This window comes from Silene latifolia, chromosome 9, assembly GCF_048544455.1.
Source record: "Silene latifolia isolate original U9 population chromosome 9, ASM4854445v1, whole genome shotgun sequence".
Lineage (NCBI taxonomy): Eukaryota > Viridiplantae > Streptophyta > Magnoliopsida > Caryophyllales > Caryophyllaceae > Silene > Silene latifolia.
Genome location: NC_133534.1, coordinates 183,853,750 through 183,871,732, shown reverse-complemented (window position 1 = coordinate 183,871,732; position 17,983 = coordinate 183,853,750). Strand labels below are relative to the sequence as shown.

The 17,983-nt window shown below is 34.7% G+C and overlaps 1 protein-coding gene across 1 annotated transcript; it reads right to left on the bottom strand.

Moving 5' to 3' along the window:
• Nucleotides 1-14,546: 14,546 nt before the first annotated feature.
• On the bottom strand, nucleotides 14,547-17,495 carry LOC141601975 (uncharacterized). The gene is made up of 4 exons (XM_074422283.1): nucleotides 17,355-17,495; nucleotides 15,986-17,147; nucleotides 14,947-15,896; nucleotides 14,547-14,837 (listed from the first exon to the last, which is right to left on the bottom strand). The coding sequence occupies exons 1-4, from the start codon at nucleotides 17,493-17,495 to the stop codon at nucleotides 14,547-14,549; spliced, it is 2,544 nt and encodes an 847-aa protein (XP_074278384.1).
• Between the last annotated feature and the right edge of the window lie 488 nt (nucleotides 17,496-17,983).

Sequence of the window (17,983 nt, the reverse complement as noted above, 5' to 3'; positions counted from 1 at the left end):
GGGTCGACCCTCGCCGGCGAGGTGAACCACGGCCGTCTTTTGGCCTGGTTCACACCGTGCCTCCCAAACACCTCTTTTTCTCTCCCCGACCACCACCGCAGCCAACAACCTTACCCCTGCCAACCACCACGACCTTGCTCTCCGTCATCCCACGAACACCGACATCACAAAGACCACCGTCTCGACCTCCCCTAGTCCACGGTGGTGCCACCCAAAACCCCTTGTCTAAACTCCCCGAAAACCGCATCCAACCCGTTTCCTACCCCCCTTATCGACACCGCCTCTCTCTGCCCCTACAACCACCTAAGACCACCCTAACCACCACCACTGTACTCGCCAAATACCACCCATTATTATTACCCCGACACCAACCACCAGCAACCTCACCAAGACACGAACAACCCCCCCAAAAACCCGACAGACAAAACGAAAACAGAGGAAAGGGGGTTGAACTCGTACCTTTACCGCCACCACAACAACCACCACGGCCGCCTGTGAACGTCGACTAACACCCCTAGCTCTTCCCTGCTGCGTCATCAACACCCACGACCTCTCTCTCTCTCTCTCTCTAGGCGTGAGATTTGAAGTTTGGGCTGAAGAAAAGGGAGGCGGTTGAGGGAGGCGGGTTGAGGGAGATTAGAGTGTATTAGGTTTAGGTTTAGGGTTAGGGTTAGGGTTAAATCGGGTTTTTGGGCTTAGGGTTTAATTGGGCTGAACAGTTATTGGGCCAGCTCACTGGTTTAGCTCACTTTTCGAATTCAATATAAAACCCGTCTTAATTAACTTACGCTAGTTTAATGTAATTATCGACTCTAATTATCGACTCAACTATTTTCCCGACATAATTGTAATATAAAATGTATAATAATTAATATAAAATAATATCCGTTTAATTAATTATATTATATAAAAATACGGGGTATTACAGTCTTCCCCCCTTAAAATGAACTTCGTCCCGAAGTTCGCTCCCGTACCCAAACCTCAACAGGATATTGTATATTGTACCTACGGACGTCACGCATTTCTAACACGATTAACACACACTTTTGACACATCAATTAAACATAACAAATACGGAATGTTACATTCTGTCCTCCTAAAAATAAACTTCGTCCCGAAGTTTAACTCGTTTTTACTTAACCCAAATAACTACGACTAATAACTACCTGAGGACACAACTGTGTAACAACTAAATAATCACCTGAGAACACCGTCATCTTCCATCTAAATTCCGATCTCAAACTCAAGTAACTCAATAACCATGGTCTCACTGGACCGCAAACGTAACTCGGCACAAAGGCCCCACAATTCAACTCAATACCAGTAGTTTAATTATACTCTCCTTTTACACATCAACCAATCTAACAGAAGTAGAAACCAAAACATATATAACTCATCTGCATAGGTACCCCACATCTAACATCAACTTGGTCAACTATAACCTTCAAACAAGTGCAATTTAAGCATTAAGATTTTACAATCCTTCCCAACTAGAAACATGGTTACGTCCTCGTAACCTCTTTTAAATTTTCATATACCTATGCAACAAAATCATCAATAACCACATGTGACAGGAAAGAACATATGATAAAAGATTGCGCATCAACATTAAGGTCGAAACAAGGTTTTATTAAGGAATTAACTGATTGTCAACACGTAACATTTATTACTAGCTCATGCGTAACTTAAAAACACAACATCAACTAAAAGAACAACAAGAAAGGAATCATGGTTTACACGGTTTCACAACTAATAAATTTGATGATCAATTATAGACTATGAACGAGCGAGAGCAAAATCAACAAAACAATTTAAGAACTTCTCACATTTGTAAACATATCACAGAAATAGATCTACCACTACTATCTAACACAATCACAGGATCTTATTGACATGTCCATACAACCATTTACTCACTCACTGGTTTAGGTCACGAATTAGGTCGATGAATTTAAGCAATCAACAACATACTCATAATTCATATTTTAAATTATAAAAATTGTTTGCACGATATCATTTCTGGAAACATATTCCCCAATAAAAGTAACTACATATGATCTATGACAACAACATCACTTTCATATCCCACACATGTTTCACATTTCAAAGAATCGTATCATCAATTGTGTCTAGCAACTTAGTATACTCATTTTCAACAAAACAAGAGATATTGTATAAATAGTTTAAACATATACATTTCCCATCATATACTTTGTAGAACACTGGCTATGATAAAAGATTAGCAACTTGAACAACTCCTCCGATTTGCATGATTGAATAATTAGGCAACTCGTAGGCTCAATTAAATGTAACTATAATGACTATCATTTGAACCAACGCCTATCATGTGAATCATAAAAGGTTATCCCAATATAATATTGCCAACATAGTTATCATAAATAATCCTTATTAGAATATAATTGATAGTGATGACTCGAGGATATAGATATGCTAAATGTCGTATTATATCAAACAATTTCCTTTATATCATGCTCCTACAATTGCAAGAATCCCTTTAGTATTTTTATGACGATATAATGATGAACATATCCACTAAGAATTAACAACACTGTTTATTATCATGTCCTGGGTTTTAGGTTCAATTGAAATAATTTAATGCTATGAAAGTAATAAGTATAACTTTAGGCACACAACTCACATGAAAGTCTTTAAAACTCAGATGACATCCTACATGTGTGAACATTTAGACACAATCATTACTACCACCCATGTATAAACTTTTAAACAAATTATTGTAAATATTCATGCGAGTATATTAGAAAAATCAAATTAGCTTTTAACGTCATCAATTTACACGAATATGACAATATGGTTTTATATTTATATATATCCGACCATCATGCAAATATGATGAACATACTAGAGATAGTACAACATGCCAAACATACATAAAATATGCAACAACTGGATTCGTATAAAATATTTCACCCTTGATTAAGAATCAATTTAAGCTATCCAATTTTACTCACGCTATCATGCCAACAATGTTATCAACTAAGTTTTAATTTTATCACTTGTTAAGATACATAACTACTGAACATGCGTGCTACTATCGTCATATAAAGCATTATAAATTCACATTACTAAGGCTCATGAATTATTCAAACAACTGCATGAAGCTCAACCTAGAACGCACATTTTACAAGTCATGTTTCACGTTGTAACTTTCAAAGATCACGAATAAATAACCGTCCGATTAAAACTTGATTCATATTATTTTTATAAAACACGGAGAGTTAAAACACAGGGGAAAAAGAATTAGGTCCAAAGCACAAAAATTTCATTTTTAAGGAATTTTACAACTCAGTTGGTCCAAACAAACATGTGACAAAGAATTGGTCCAAGACTTGGGTCAGTTTGCAAAACCTACCGTTTAATATAGAGACATCAAGAATTTTCGTGGTTTGTTAATTTGAAAACATATGCGAATCTTCTGATCGATGGAGTTGGAATTATGCAAAAATTATTAATACAATTTAAATGAGGATTTTTACAAAATCGTTGGTCAAAACGTCACTTTGCACAGAACTTCCCGACCACAGCCCACTAAAACATTTATTACTCCTAATCCGTATATCATATAAGCATGAAACCAACGCCAAATGAACACTAACTCACGAGGCTATCTCTCATAAAATTTTCATCCCTGGTAATAAACAAAAAGAAATGGCGAAGGTCAATTAAAGAGTAACATCAACCAAAACAAGTTTCATCACTAAGTCTTTCATTTCCTATGTCCCAATTCTTACAACTATACTATCGATACTAACCCATACCAACTTAGATCTCACACTGTACTTACGTAAACATGTACCCCATAGAATCCCTTCGCATCTCGATCTACTCATTACATCTAAATCACGATTGTGATGACTAAAGATATGAAATTCTATCGTGTTTCTTATTACTATCACAAGACTATACTAACATGGCTTCGGGATCACATAACCGCATATTACTTAGTCATAGTAGTACTATCAACACATCATTCATACAATTTACTTACCGTAGCGTTGTCCTGCATAATGGTTAGATTATATGGTCTCAAGGCATACATCAACTCGATTAAGCAATAATCAATGCATCAATCGGTTAATACTTAGGCAACGATATATGAATTTCTGTTCATCCTCAAGCAACTATTCTACCCTTTCTCTCATATACACTCAGGGTTTCCGGGTCAAACCGAGAGGGCCGCTGGTTCGGTGTGAGGGGGCCCCTAACTCATACCTTACCTTAGTGTGCTCCTAACATTCTATCCCGGTTCATTTTATTTAGACTCTTCCTATGTTCATTGGGTTCATTGGTTTAGGCCCGAGGATCGTTCGCTCTGATACCACTTTGTAACACCCCGGTTTATGAAGGAGCCTTTAGCAAGACATTCCCTAATAAACCGGACTGTTACCATCTCGGTTTCCCGAGGTAGTGAATAACAAAGTACAACAATACCAAAGTACTTTAAATTAAAACTTAACGATTACATGTTTATTACAAATTATCCAACTAAACTCAATATAAGATAAATACAACTCGCAATGAAAATAAATTAAGTGATAAAATCTTCTATGTGGTCTAGACTTCTAGGTAGATTGGCCAAGTCCTCACGCATCCCATAGCTCCCAAGTCGCCTAATCTTTAGTACCACAAAATCGCTCCCCATTATGGTTCATCACAGGTGTTCACGAATACACAGGGTCAACCACGAGGTTGAGTAGGGAAAACAATGAAACAATAAAATATGATATGCATGCTCCTCCTTCACCTCCATCTCCATCTCAACTCATCACACACATCCCCGAACGCCCACCATACCGATCCCCAGACTATATATCGACCGAAGTCGATCCGCCACCAGCAAATGAGGACACCAGGGCAAGTCTGCGCAGAACCCGCCGGGCCTTATCACAACATCACATCGTATCACAACCTCGTCACCACCACACCATCCTCCAACTCCGATGCATATGAAATGCTCAACAGTAATTATGCAACACAATATGTATATCAAATGAATGAAATCATGCCACCATCAATGTTGTGATATCATACTCAATACGATCAATTCAGTCAATCACTTTCCCGTATATATAAATCATAACATAAGTCAACATCCGGAAATCAAGTCAACACAATTCGATCAATGATGATAATAGGACAAGTGTATTTCCCTACCTCAAAGTGCCAAAGAAATCCAATTACGCAGCTTAAAGCGATCCAAAAACAAAGCAATGCATTTGATTATCGATCCTTCACAAATCCGTCACCTAAAACAATTATAATATTTATAATTACTAACTACTAAATATAGACATCTCCCAAAATGGAAACTTTCCCGATATAGTAACTTTCCTCTTTTAATAAACCCGACTCAAAACCCGACTTGAATTATTAAATGTCTCGGGAATAATTTATTTAAATGACTCGGGATTTAAATTAAATACTAATATGATAAATAAAGATTAAACGAATTATACGATTTAGAAATACCCGAATAAATCTTTAAACAACTCAAACAATCCCGACTCAAACCCGTCTCTAATTATATTAAATAAATCGGGAATTAAATTAATTAATCACTTAAAGGACTCGGGAATTAAATCAATTAATTAAAAGTACGACCAATAAACAATTTGCATCGATTAATTATGAAAACCCGTTTCAAACAACTCGAATAACCCCTCACGCACCACCGTCCCTTCACACACTCACACACCCCTCACTCACCACCTAGACCACCACGACAACCACCAGACCCGACACCCACTCTGACCCAGCCACCATCAAACACCCCCACTGGGGTCGACCCTCGCCGGCGAGGTGAACCACGGCCGTCTTTTGGCCTGGTTCACAGCCGTGCCTCCCCAAACACCTCCTTTTCTCTCCTGACCACCACCGCAGCCAACAACCTTACCCCTGCCAACCACCACGACCTTGCTCTCCGTCATCCCACGAACACCGACATCACAGCACCACCGTCTCGACCTCCCCCTAGTCCACGGTGGTGCCACCCAAAACCCCCTTGTCTAAACTCCCCTGAAAACCGCATCTGAACCCGTTTCCTACCCCCCTTATCGACACCGCCTCTCTCTGCCCCTACAACCACCTAAGACCACCCTAACCACCACCACTGTACTCGCCAAATACCACCCATTATTATTACCCCGACACCAACCACCAGCAACCTCACCAAGACACGAACAACCCCCCCAAAAACCCGACAGACAAAACGAAAACAGAGGAAAGGGGGTTGAACTCGTACCTTTACCGCCACCACAACAACCACCACGGCCGCCTGTGAACGTCGACTAACACCCCTAGCTCTTCCCTGCTGCGTCATCAACACCCACGACCTCTCTCTCTCTCTCTCTAGGCGTGAGATTTGAAGTTTGGGCTGAAGAAAAGGGAGGCGGTTGAGGGAGGCGGGTTGAGGGAGATTAGAGTGTATTAGGTTTAGGTTTAGGGTTAGGGTTAGGGTTAAATCGGGTTTTTGGGCTTAGGGTTTAATTGGGCTGAACAGTTATTGGGCCAGCTCACTGGTTTAGCTCACTTTTCGAATTCAATATAAAACCCGTCTTAATTAACTTACGCTAGTTTAATGTAATTATCGACTCTAATTATCGACTCAACTATTTTCCCGACATAATTGTAATATAAAATGTATAATAATTAATATAAAATAATATCCGTTTAATTAATTATATTATATAAAAATACGGGGTATTACATTATCACACTTAATTCATTTTCTTAATAGTTGTGCTTTTTCCTAAAGCGACATAGAATGAATAAGGGATGGAGTAAGTGATAGTTCTATTCATGATAAACGTTATTATATAAATAATTTTGTGATTTATTAGATATCATATTAATTAAAATAAATGTATTCGAATAATGCAACAATTAACATTAAGTTCTTAAGTTCGATCATTTCACGATACGTTATGTTCCAAATCAATTAATATTGGTTCAAAACGATATGAATATAATTTGAGGCATTTTTCAATTTTTAATGTATAATGTGTGATATTTATGTATCAAACATATAGGTTCAAAGCTCAACTTATTCAAATATTTTGGTTGTGTATGTCTAGCATATGCTATGTGTCAAACAATATATTTATAAGAAATTTACACCTTTTTGTTTTTTTTTTTAAACAACTACATATAAAACAGGGCTAATTGATAAACAAACTAATATAAGGACCCTTTTTCATAATATGTACCAACATAATCAATAATTAGTAATCACTAATCAGTAACAAAATATTAACTTTTTTTTCTACGATAGGGATCAAGTCGCCTGAAAATTCCATCTTAAGTCTTAACCTACTCGAAAAATTCCAAAAAACCATCATTCATGTACAAATCTCCACTCGTTATCACGTTATTTAAAACCTCTTAAATCTCAAATGTATTTAATTTGCCCAATATAATTTTTTCATTATCACATCATTAAAACTTATCTCTTAGTAGTTATCTTTAAGTTTTATTTTTATTTAAAACAATGATTCTTCCAAATATAACTTTTTAGATGGATTTATTGGTCTAAGTATTATAACTTTCTCAAAATGTTTTTCTTTAAGTAAATGTAATGCATTGTAAGACACTCACTTTAATCATCTATACATATCAAAATATTTCAATAAATATAATGAAAATTATACTCAATTTAAAGCATTTTCGTGATAAAGGTAATGATTTACATTTTAGAATTGTTATCAAAATTTTTTTATATAAATTTAAAATCAAATCACCGTAATTGTTATGTAATTTTATAATACATTTATTAAACTCTAATTAATACTTTGCTGAGATTTATGTAGCATTTATTATGTTTATATTTAATTTTCAGTTGTAATTAATACTTGTATTTAATGTTGGGTTGACACGTGTCGCATCCACAGCGCTTCAACCTAGTTTTATATATATAAAAGTTTTAAACCCGTGCAAAAATTGCAGTGGTTTGCTAAGACAAATTTGAAAGAAAATAAAATCTATATCGGTTTTATTTAGTGCAAAAATGCACGGGTCTTTATTTTCATGACTTATATTTAACAAAATGATTTAAGATATTTATTCTGTGACTTTTTCTTATTGATAATTGTGGTTTTTTGGCCTAAACCGATTTTTTATTTTCATGCATATTTCCATAATACGCTGCACATACCTATTTTATTTTTTTTCATGATTCATACATGTTTTACTACTTATATTACATTTTTTTTTTAAATTATAAATTGAATTTACAATGAACATATTGATAGATCAACTCTTAGGAGAATTACTCTCTTCGTCTCACGCATTTGTAATTTGCTTATACAAATATGTGATCGTAGGTTAGAGTGCTTAGACCATCAAATTAAATAGAATTGGTTAAGTCGCTAAATTTGAAATCAGTTAGTCTCACTTAAAAGGCATACATCGGTTTTAACATTAACACGGGTTAAATATTATCTCACTTGTAAGTTGTCATATAAAACAAATATACGGAGTATTAATGTATTACGTGATTTTAAATTGGCCCAAAATAAACTTGGTCCATCAGCCTATTAATTTGGTGGGTATATAAACAAAGTTACAATGTTTTACCCTAGTAAAGTCAGAGTGCCTCTTGCCCTCTTTCTTCTTTATCCCCATCCATTCATCCTCTCTTTTCTAGTCTTCTTCAACACCTCTTTTTGGCTTTCTCAGTCACATTAAACATCACCGTGACTAAATTGATACTCCATAACCAAACTCTTTCAGCAGCGGCTCTTGTTGGAGTCAAATCTACGCCATTTTCATGAAATTTGATGACTTTATACCCTTTTTACTCGGTTTTCATTGCACAATTTTAGTCCGTACCTGCATTACATGATTCACTTTTACTATTTTTTTTGTTTTTGTTAATGTAAAAATTAGTAGTTCATTTTGAGATTTTTGCAAATTGTTACCTTTGATATTTATGTCAACGATTTTTATTTTGGTTTTAGCTTACAATATTTTCATTTAATTGATGAAATTTATAAAAATTATTTGAGATACCTAATTTTTTCCAACCGGATTTTTTTTATTTTGTTCCCAACGTTTATTTTATTACTCCATATTTCTATTTTATAATAATTTGAAATGAGTTTGGATTTTAAACTTTTCTTGATTTTAATAATTTATTAAACAATTATAAATACTTGAATTTTATAAAAAATATTTAATTTTAACAATTTGAGCAAATTGGATGTAATTTATAAATACTTAATTAAACAATTACATTCAGTTTGCTCAAATGAATTAAATTGCATATTTATGTTATACAATTATGGTTAACTCAAAATATATAAACTACTATATATTTTATCAATTTAATCTTCTTTATAGACGGATATATCCGTTTATAAAAAAGACGGTCAAATAAACGAAAGTGGTGACGTTTTTTGCCCTCACCACCCCACTTGTTGCTTGTCCTATTAGGAATGTTGTATTGTATTTGGCCCGTCTTTAGTTATAGACGGATATGTGCCGTCTATAATGAGATTTTGTGATATGTTATACGGAGTTTTTGTGTTGTTGGAGTTGGAGTAACTATTTCATATTACGGAAAAGAAAAAGCTATTTTGAGAGAGATTGAAATGATGTTTTAAAACTGTTAAGGGTTCCAAAGAGAAAAAGAAATTAAATTAGATTTAGAAAAAAAAGAAAAAAGGAGAAGAGCGGCTAATTAGTTAGAGAAAGAAATTATGGTAAGACCAATATATTTTTTCATCCCTTAATTTCAGGAGCCAATTAAAAGCCAAGAAAAAACTTGGCTTTTATACTATGTAGACTAGGTAGTATCCCGCGCTTCGCGCGCCTTTTTGAAAATTTTATTATTATAATTGAAGAAAAATAATATAATTCATATATGACATTAATATCTTTACTTATAAATAAAAATAAAATAACTTTCTCAACTCTTATTTTCTTAGGTTTAACTTCAGTGTTTTAAAATAAAATACATACATTTTTAATTATAACTAATAAGTGATACTTAGCTATTCATGATCAACGTTATTATACAACCAAGTGCTATGAGTGCAGTGGAGCACGGGTCACCCTCAAAGCATGCAATGGCATGAATTGCGAGGTCCCGGGTTCGACTCCCCGCATGAGCAATATGCGGTTATTGCACGGTGACCTTCAGAGTATGTTAAAAGAGAGTGCCGGCTTACCGTGCTGTCGCGTATCTCTCGGGGTTTGGTCTCTCAAAGGTGTATCGCCCTAGGCTGCTAATGAGAGATGTTACTCATTACCAAAAAAGATAAACGTTATTATATAAATAATTTTGTGACTTATCAAATATCATATTAATTAAAATAAATGTATTCGAATAGTGCAACATTCAACATTAAGTTCTTAAGTTACATCATTTCACGATACGTTATGTTTCAAATCAATTAATATTTGTTCAAAACGATGTGAATATAATTTGATGTATTTTTCAATTTTTAATGTATAACGTGCGATGTTTTTGTATCAAACATATAGGGTCAAAGATCAACTTATTTGAATGTTTTGGTTAAGTATGTCTTGCATATGTTATGTGTCAAACAACATATTTATAAGAAATTTGCACCTTTTGTTTTTTTTGAAACAACTATATATAAAATAGGGTTAACTGATAAACAATACTAATATAATGACCTTTTTCATAATTATTATCAATATAATCAATAATTAGAAATCAATACCAAAATATTAACTTTTTTCTAGTATAGGTATCAAATAGCCTTTAATCCCATCTTAACCTACTCGAAAAAGTCCGAAAAGTCATAACTCAAGTACAAATCTCCACTAGTTATCACATTATTTAAAACCTCTTAAATCTTAAATGTATTTTCATTTAGTTTTTCATAATTTTTTCAAATATCTCACTTGTTATCACATTATCACTTGTCCAATATACTTTTTTCATTGTCACATCATAAAAACTTATATATTGGTAGTTATCTTTAAGTTTAGTTTTTATAATTAAAATGACTCTTCCAAATATATTTTTCTTGATGGATTTAAGTGGTCTAAGTATTATAACTTTCTCAAAATGTTTTTCCTTAAGTAAATGTAATGCATTGTGAGACACTCACTTTAATCATCTATACATATCAAAATATTTCAATAAATATAATGAAAAGTATACTCAATTGAAAGCATTTTTCGCAATAAAGGTAATGATTTACATTTTAGAGTTTTTATCAAAAATTTTTTATATAAATTTAAAATAAATCACCGAATTATTATTTGTAATTTTATAATACATTTATTAAACTCTAATTAATACTTTGCTAATATTTATATAGCATTTATTATGTTTATATTTAATGTCCAACTGTAATTAATACTTTTATTTAATGTTGGGTTGTCACGTGGCGCATCCACAACGCTTCAACCTAGTTTTCTATATATACTAGGTAGTATCCCGCGCTTTGCACGGCCTGTTTTAAAATTTTATTATTATAATTGAAGAAAAATAACATAATTTATATATGACCTTTAATATTTTTAATTATAAATAAAAATAAATCAATTTTTCTCAAATTTAATTTTTTTAGGTTTAACTTCAAGGTTTTAAAACAAAATACATATCATTTTAATTAAAACTAATAAGTGATAATTAATTATGCATGATCAACGTTTATAAATTATTTTGTGACTGATCAAATATCATATTAATTAAAATAAAATTTATTCGAATAATGCAACAATCAACATTAAGTTATATAAAAGATAAGTTATATGTTGTAACTATTTTTCAACCCGTGCAAAATTGCACGGGTATGTTTTTAAGATCATTGATATAATTATTAACATTTTAAAATGTAAGTCAAAATATATGAATATTTTATACTCTATTTCTTTTATAATGATAATAGGTTAAAACACGTGCAAAACATGCAAGGGTTTGAAACTCGCACATGTTTTAAATCCGTGATATTAATGTACGAATTCGGTGTTATAACATGATATATAATATATTAAAATTATAGGTTAAAAGTTAAAGTTTATGCATAATAATTTTTATGTACAAATTCAATTATTGACTAACACAAAAAACCGAAGAAAATATTTAAAATATACTTATCGTCATTAATTAAGTCATCCGCATGAGTTTTCTTGAGTTCGTGAACATTCTCCACATGAATAGGATGAGTTTATTACATAACGACCTCGTCTTTCTTCATTTGGAGTTATAGAAGAAATACCTTCATTTAAAGGTTCACCATACTCGACACATAGATCTCTTACCAATCGCTCAACCACGTCGTTTAGACTACATATACCTCCTAAATCACGTTATTAAAAACAGTTATGAATGAAAATGTTAACGCGCATGACTATGATATATAACAAATAGAGATAGATATATACCTGTAGTGGTGGAGCTAAGTGGTGTAGTAGGGGGACTTAATTTAGAAAAGACATTTTAGGTGAAATGTTAGTAATATTTCATTCCAAACAAAGCACCCATTACAAAGTTTTCCGCTTCATAATATATTGCATATACAAATAAGATAAATCTATGTAAAAGACGTGTATATATATAAAAAAAACTTCAGATCAGACCATGATCTCTACACCAGGTCTTATCAAAACTGGTCATAATTCCTTGAAATTTACCTGCAACTCTTCGTCTGCAATCAACTTGTACCAATCTCACAAGATGAACAGGGTTCATAACATACCCATCCACTCTGCCAGTATTCCTACTTTTCCAAACTCCATAATGAACACCAACAACAGCAGCCAATATAATTTGTCTTACCAACACAGAGAGCCTTATAAGCTTCAGTATGCATTCAGTAGCCAAAAGAATACCCACAGGGATTTGTAGCCAGGATGATAGCAGCTGAAAACACAGTTTAAAGTTATGCAGGTACTAAAGAGATGCATATGAGTCTCTGCTTCCATGCCATAGAGGTAGCAGTCAGTAGGCACATCCAAGCCCATATTCCTTAATCTGTCTAGAGTCAGCAAACGATGATGTTGTATGAGCCACATAATAAAACTCCATTTAGGCAAATTATACCTATTCCAAACAATTATAGCCCAAGGAACCTTCTGAGTAGTCTCATTCAGCAACCAATTGTATCCATCAGAAATAGTGTAAGCCTCAACAGTCCCTCTCCATTTGTCATCAGTATATCCCTCTTGGAACAGCTTTTTAACCTCACAAATTTTTCTCTATGCCCAAGAACTATAAGGAGTAGGTTTATAATCTTTCCAATACATGCCTTTCAGTTAAATACAATTGACCCAGCGAATCCACAAATGACCTTGTTTGGATGCAAGCCACCAAACAAGCTTTCCTATGGCAGCAACATTCCAAAGCTTACTATCAGTTAACCCCAATCCCCATTTGTCCTTACTTGTACATAGGACATTCCAAGCAACTAACGGAGCCTTAGAGTATTTATCATGCCCTTCCCATAGGAAATTTCGACACAAGGCCTGAATTCTATCCATGACACCCATAGGAAGGATAAACAATTGAGACCAGTAGTTGTGTATAGTGGATAAAACAGATTTTACCAGAGTCAACCTGCCTGTGTAAGATATCTTCCTGTGATTCCACCCTCTAATCTTGCTGATCATTTTTTCCACTAAAATATTGCAGTCCACTCTAGTCAAACGTTTGTGTGAAATCTGAACACCCAGATATTTGAAGGGGAGCACTCCTTTCTTAAATCCAGTACCATGAAGCATCTTATTAACAACCTCAAGCCTCATTCCATTGCAATAAAAATCAAATTTCTCAGAATTGATATGTAATCCTAAGGCATTAGAGAATCTCTTAAACATCTCCATAATTATGCAAACTGATTTGACATCTCCTTTACAGAATAGCAATAGGTCATCCGCAAACATAAGGTGTGTCAACCTCAGATTCTTGCATAAGGGATGGAAATGAAACCCAGAAATACCACTTGCTAGATTTAGCAGTCTACTCAGATACTCCATACATAAGGTAAAGAGCAAGGGAGACATAGGATCTCCTTGCCTTAAACCTCTCTTACCATGAAAGAATCCATGATGTTGTCCATTCAAACCAATGGAATATGAGGTAGTACTGATACATTGCATTATAAGCCTTATCAAGTGAGAGGGAAAGTTAAGAGCAGTTAACATTTGTTCCACAAACACCCATTCTATCGAATCATACGCTTTCCTGAGGTCTACTTTCATCATACAATGTGGAGACACACTCTTCCTTGTATAAAGCCTGATGAGGTTATGACTAATAAGGATATTATCCAGAATACTTCTGCCCTTGATAAATGCACATTGAGATGGATTAACAATAAAAGGAAGACATCCACTTATCTTGTTGCAAATGAGCTTAGATATCACTTTAAATCGTATTGCAGCATGCTATGGGCCTAAACTCTTTGACAGTAAGAGGATTATCTACCTTTGGCAACAACACTAAAGTGGTACTATTAATTTGCTTCAGCATCTGGCCATAAATAAAGAAGTCTTTGACAGCTTTACACACATTCCCCTTGATAGTAGACCAGCTAGCTCTGAAAAAAATCACTAGTATAGCCATCAGGGCCAGAGCTCTTCTCAATAGGAATGGAGAAAACAGCCTGCCTGATGTCCTCATCAGAAGGAATGCTACACATGTTGTCCCAATCATTTTCATTCACTCGGGGACCATTAATAACCACATGAGGATAAAAGTCAGAGGTCTGAGCTTTAGTACCAAGCAAGTCCTCATAGTATACCAGAAAAGCTTGTAAAATAGCATCAGGCTCAATGCACTCAACCCCTTCAGCATTCTGAATTTTCATCACCTTATTATGAAGCTGTCATTTCCTGATAACCTGGTGAAACATAGTAGAATTGGTATCACCTTCTCTAGCCCAGTCACATTTTGCCTTTTGCTGAAGGTATTCATTCCTGGCACCATTTAACAGTTGGTAAAATTCTCTGACCTCTCTCTTTGTCCATTAAAGAAGTATTCATAGGATCAGACTGTAGTTGGAGCTGGCAATCAGTGAGAAGATGGAATGCTATAACAGCATTACGTTCAATATCAGAAAATAACTCTCTATTAAGACCTCTCAAAGCAGGCTTTAACAATTTGAGCTTCCTGGCAACCCTGAACATAGGAGAACCAGTCACATAAATGTGCCAGTGTTCCTTAACAAGAATATCAAAATCCTTCACCTTTGTCCACATATTATAAAATTTAAACGGTTTTCTTTTACCACCAACACAATTACCATGAGCAATGATGCAAGGACAATGGTTAAATGTCCCTTCTGGTTGAAAATGAGCATACCAGTCAGGCCACTGTGTCAACCAATCCCCATTTACCAACACACGATCAATTCTACTAAAGACTCTTGTTTCACTAGGTTGCTTATTGTTCCATGTGAAAAAAGCTCCAGTAGTTTTCAGATCATGGAGGTCACAAATACTCACAGTAGAATGAAAGGGCAACATTTCATCATCTCTCACAATTTTCCCAAGCCTCTCATTAGCAAACATAACATTATTAAAGTCCCCTAACACAATCCAAGGACCATTCACAGTCAATCTAACCAAAGCATTCCATAGAGGCACCCTCTCTTCTATTTTATTAAACCCATATATAAAAGTAGCAGTAAACTCCTGATCAGTATGTTTCACTTTAATTTTAGCATGAATATACTGAGCCTCCATCTCAATAACATCCAACTTTATTCTACTATCTCTCCATAAAACCCAAATTCTACCACCATTATGCATACTAGTATTAGTAATATAATTCCAATTATAGCAGACATTATTAGCAATTCTATTTAGAGACACAGGTTTCACCCTTGTCTCAAGGAGCGCAAACAAGTCCACATCATTTTGATGTAAGAACCACTTAATATCTTTTTATTTCGTATCACTGTTTAGGCCCCTAACATTCCACACTCCTAGTCTAATCATTTGGGGAGACAACCCCCCCCCCCCCCTCCACCTTTATCAACCAGTTCAGTAGTATCAGCTACTTCTGCCAATTCAGCATTAAAATGTGCAGTAAAAGGACCATCCTGAGCATGGACAACTCTAGTCTCATGCCTAGTCATCCTAGTAATAACCCTAGCAGGCGTAAAAATGGGGCCAGGATTAGGAATTGGTGTGACAAGGGGAGTAGCCAGAACAGGACCAACTGATTTGCCCAGACCAGCAGAATGGACAGGAACCTGGGAAGGACCCAAAGGAGGGAATTCCTTAGGATCAACAGAAGGACCGGAGCCACCAAACTTGGGTTTCCAGACCTGCTTTACAGGAGGTTTTTGGAATCTTCTTCTCCTGAGTTCAGCCCTCCTACAGTCTGCTGTAGTGTGACCTATGCCATTACATTTTTGACATGTTATAGGGAGCCAGTCATACTCTACATCAACTCTCACCTCCTTCCCCAATTCATCCACAAACATGATCTGAGAAGGAATTTTTTGGTCTATTTCAACCTCCACCATAATTCTGGCAAAACCAAGTAAAGATTTCTCTAAAGTGGAATCATCAATTCTAACAAAATGACCAAGCAATCCAGAAATCTTCTCCAAACACTTTGCACCCCAAAATTTTAAATCTAATCCAACCAATTTAATCCATATAGGCACTTTTTTCACAGATATTTTAGAAATTTTAACTGGAGGGTCCCAAGGTTTAATAATAAGTGGTTTTCCATCAAAAATAAACATAACATTTTCCAAAACCAACTTATGATGTTCTGCCTTAGCAAACCCTACCACAAACAGACCATTAGGAAGGAACGAAATCTGTGAAATTTCATACGCAGCCCAGATCCTTCTCAGAAAATTATCAAGCACATCCCAAGGAGGGTTTGCTCCCATGACATACCCATACACAGCCAATTTCCAAAATTCAATCTCATCCTTCACATCATCCATGGATAGTTTTAAAACAGGAGAAGAACACTCACCATCCTCGCATGCAACTTCAGGAATAGGTTCAAGAGTAGGAGAAACAGACGAAGCTGGCGGACGGCTAGAACACCAATCCTTAGGATCTTCAGATAAGACCAAACCTTCCTTAAGGACCGTATCAGTTGCCTTCTGCACCACCCCATCTACTTCTGCACGAGCAGTAGCAATTTCATCATCAATCGATTCCACCTGAACAACAAAAGCTGTAGATTGTTTGTTACTAGAATGATTTTGTTTGTGATTAATAGATTTATTAGTATTATTATTATTATTAGTTGATGTATTATTATTATTTTGATTTTTTAGAGATTGAGACGCAGGATTAGAGACGGAAGTTTTCCTAGCCATTGCTAATGGAACAGTAACCCTAGAAGATTAGAGAATTCTCTCTCTAACTTTCTCTCTCTCTTCATCCTGTAATTTAGAAAAGACATTACTAACATTATCCGTACGTTTTTTTAGTGAAAAACGTTTTCCTTCTCTCTCTTGCCGTTTTTGCCTGTAACTGATCAGGCGTTTGAATAAGAGTATCGACATTTAATTCTCTCAATACTCAGATCTGAGTTATTATTGTTGATTGGTAATTGCTTGTTTTTTTTCACATATGGAATTTTAAATTAATTAATTTAAGTAAATAGGGTTTTTTACTTGTAATTTTAATAAATTAATTTATGAAATGTTATAATTTCATAAAGTGACATGTGAAATTAATTAATCTTGGGTCGTACTTGACCCGAAACAATTGAGTCAACCTGAATCGAGTCGAAACTAATGGCTCTAACCCTAATATATGCGTCTGGCCCGACTTAAACCACATGGGTCTGACCCGAATTGATCGACGTGTGTTTGTCCCCATTTGACCCACATGGATCTGACCTGACCCACATAGGTATGAGCTCACTTGACCAAGTTTGTTTAATTGACTCAAATTTCATCTTATGTAGAATTTATTTCCATAGTAATAAATTTTCTAATTGTCTTTTAATTACAAGAGGTTTTTTCTAGACTTGCACGATTGTTGATTG

What these genes read in the sequence shown, in the direction of transcription:
- LOC141601975 (XM_074422283.1), bottom strand. Translation starts at nt 17,495, where the DNA reads ATGTCGATACTCTTATTCAAACGCCTGATCAGTTACAGGCAAAAACGG. An exon ending in AGGATGAAGAGAGAGAGAAA is followed by an intron (nt 17,148 to 17,354) that starts GTTAGAGAGAGA and finishes TTTGTTGTTCAG; the next exon opens with GTGGAATCGATTGATGATGA. An exon ending in TACTGAACTGGTTGATAAAG is followed by an intron (nt 15,897 to 15,985) that starts GTGGAGGGGGGG and finishes CGAAATAAAAAG; the next exon opens with ATATTAAGTGGTTCTTACAT.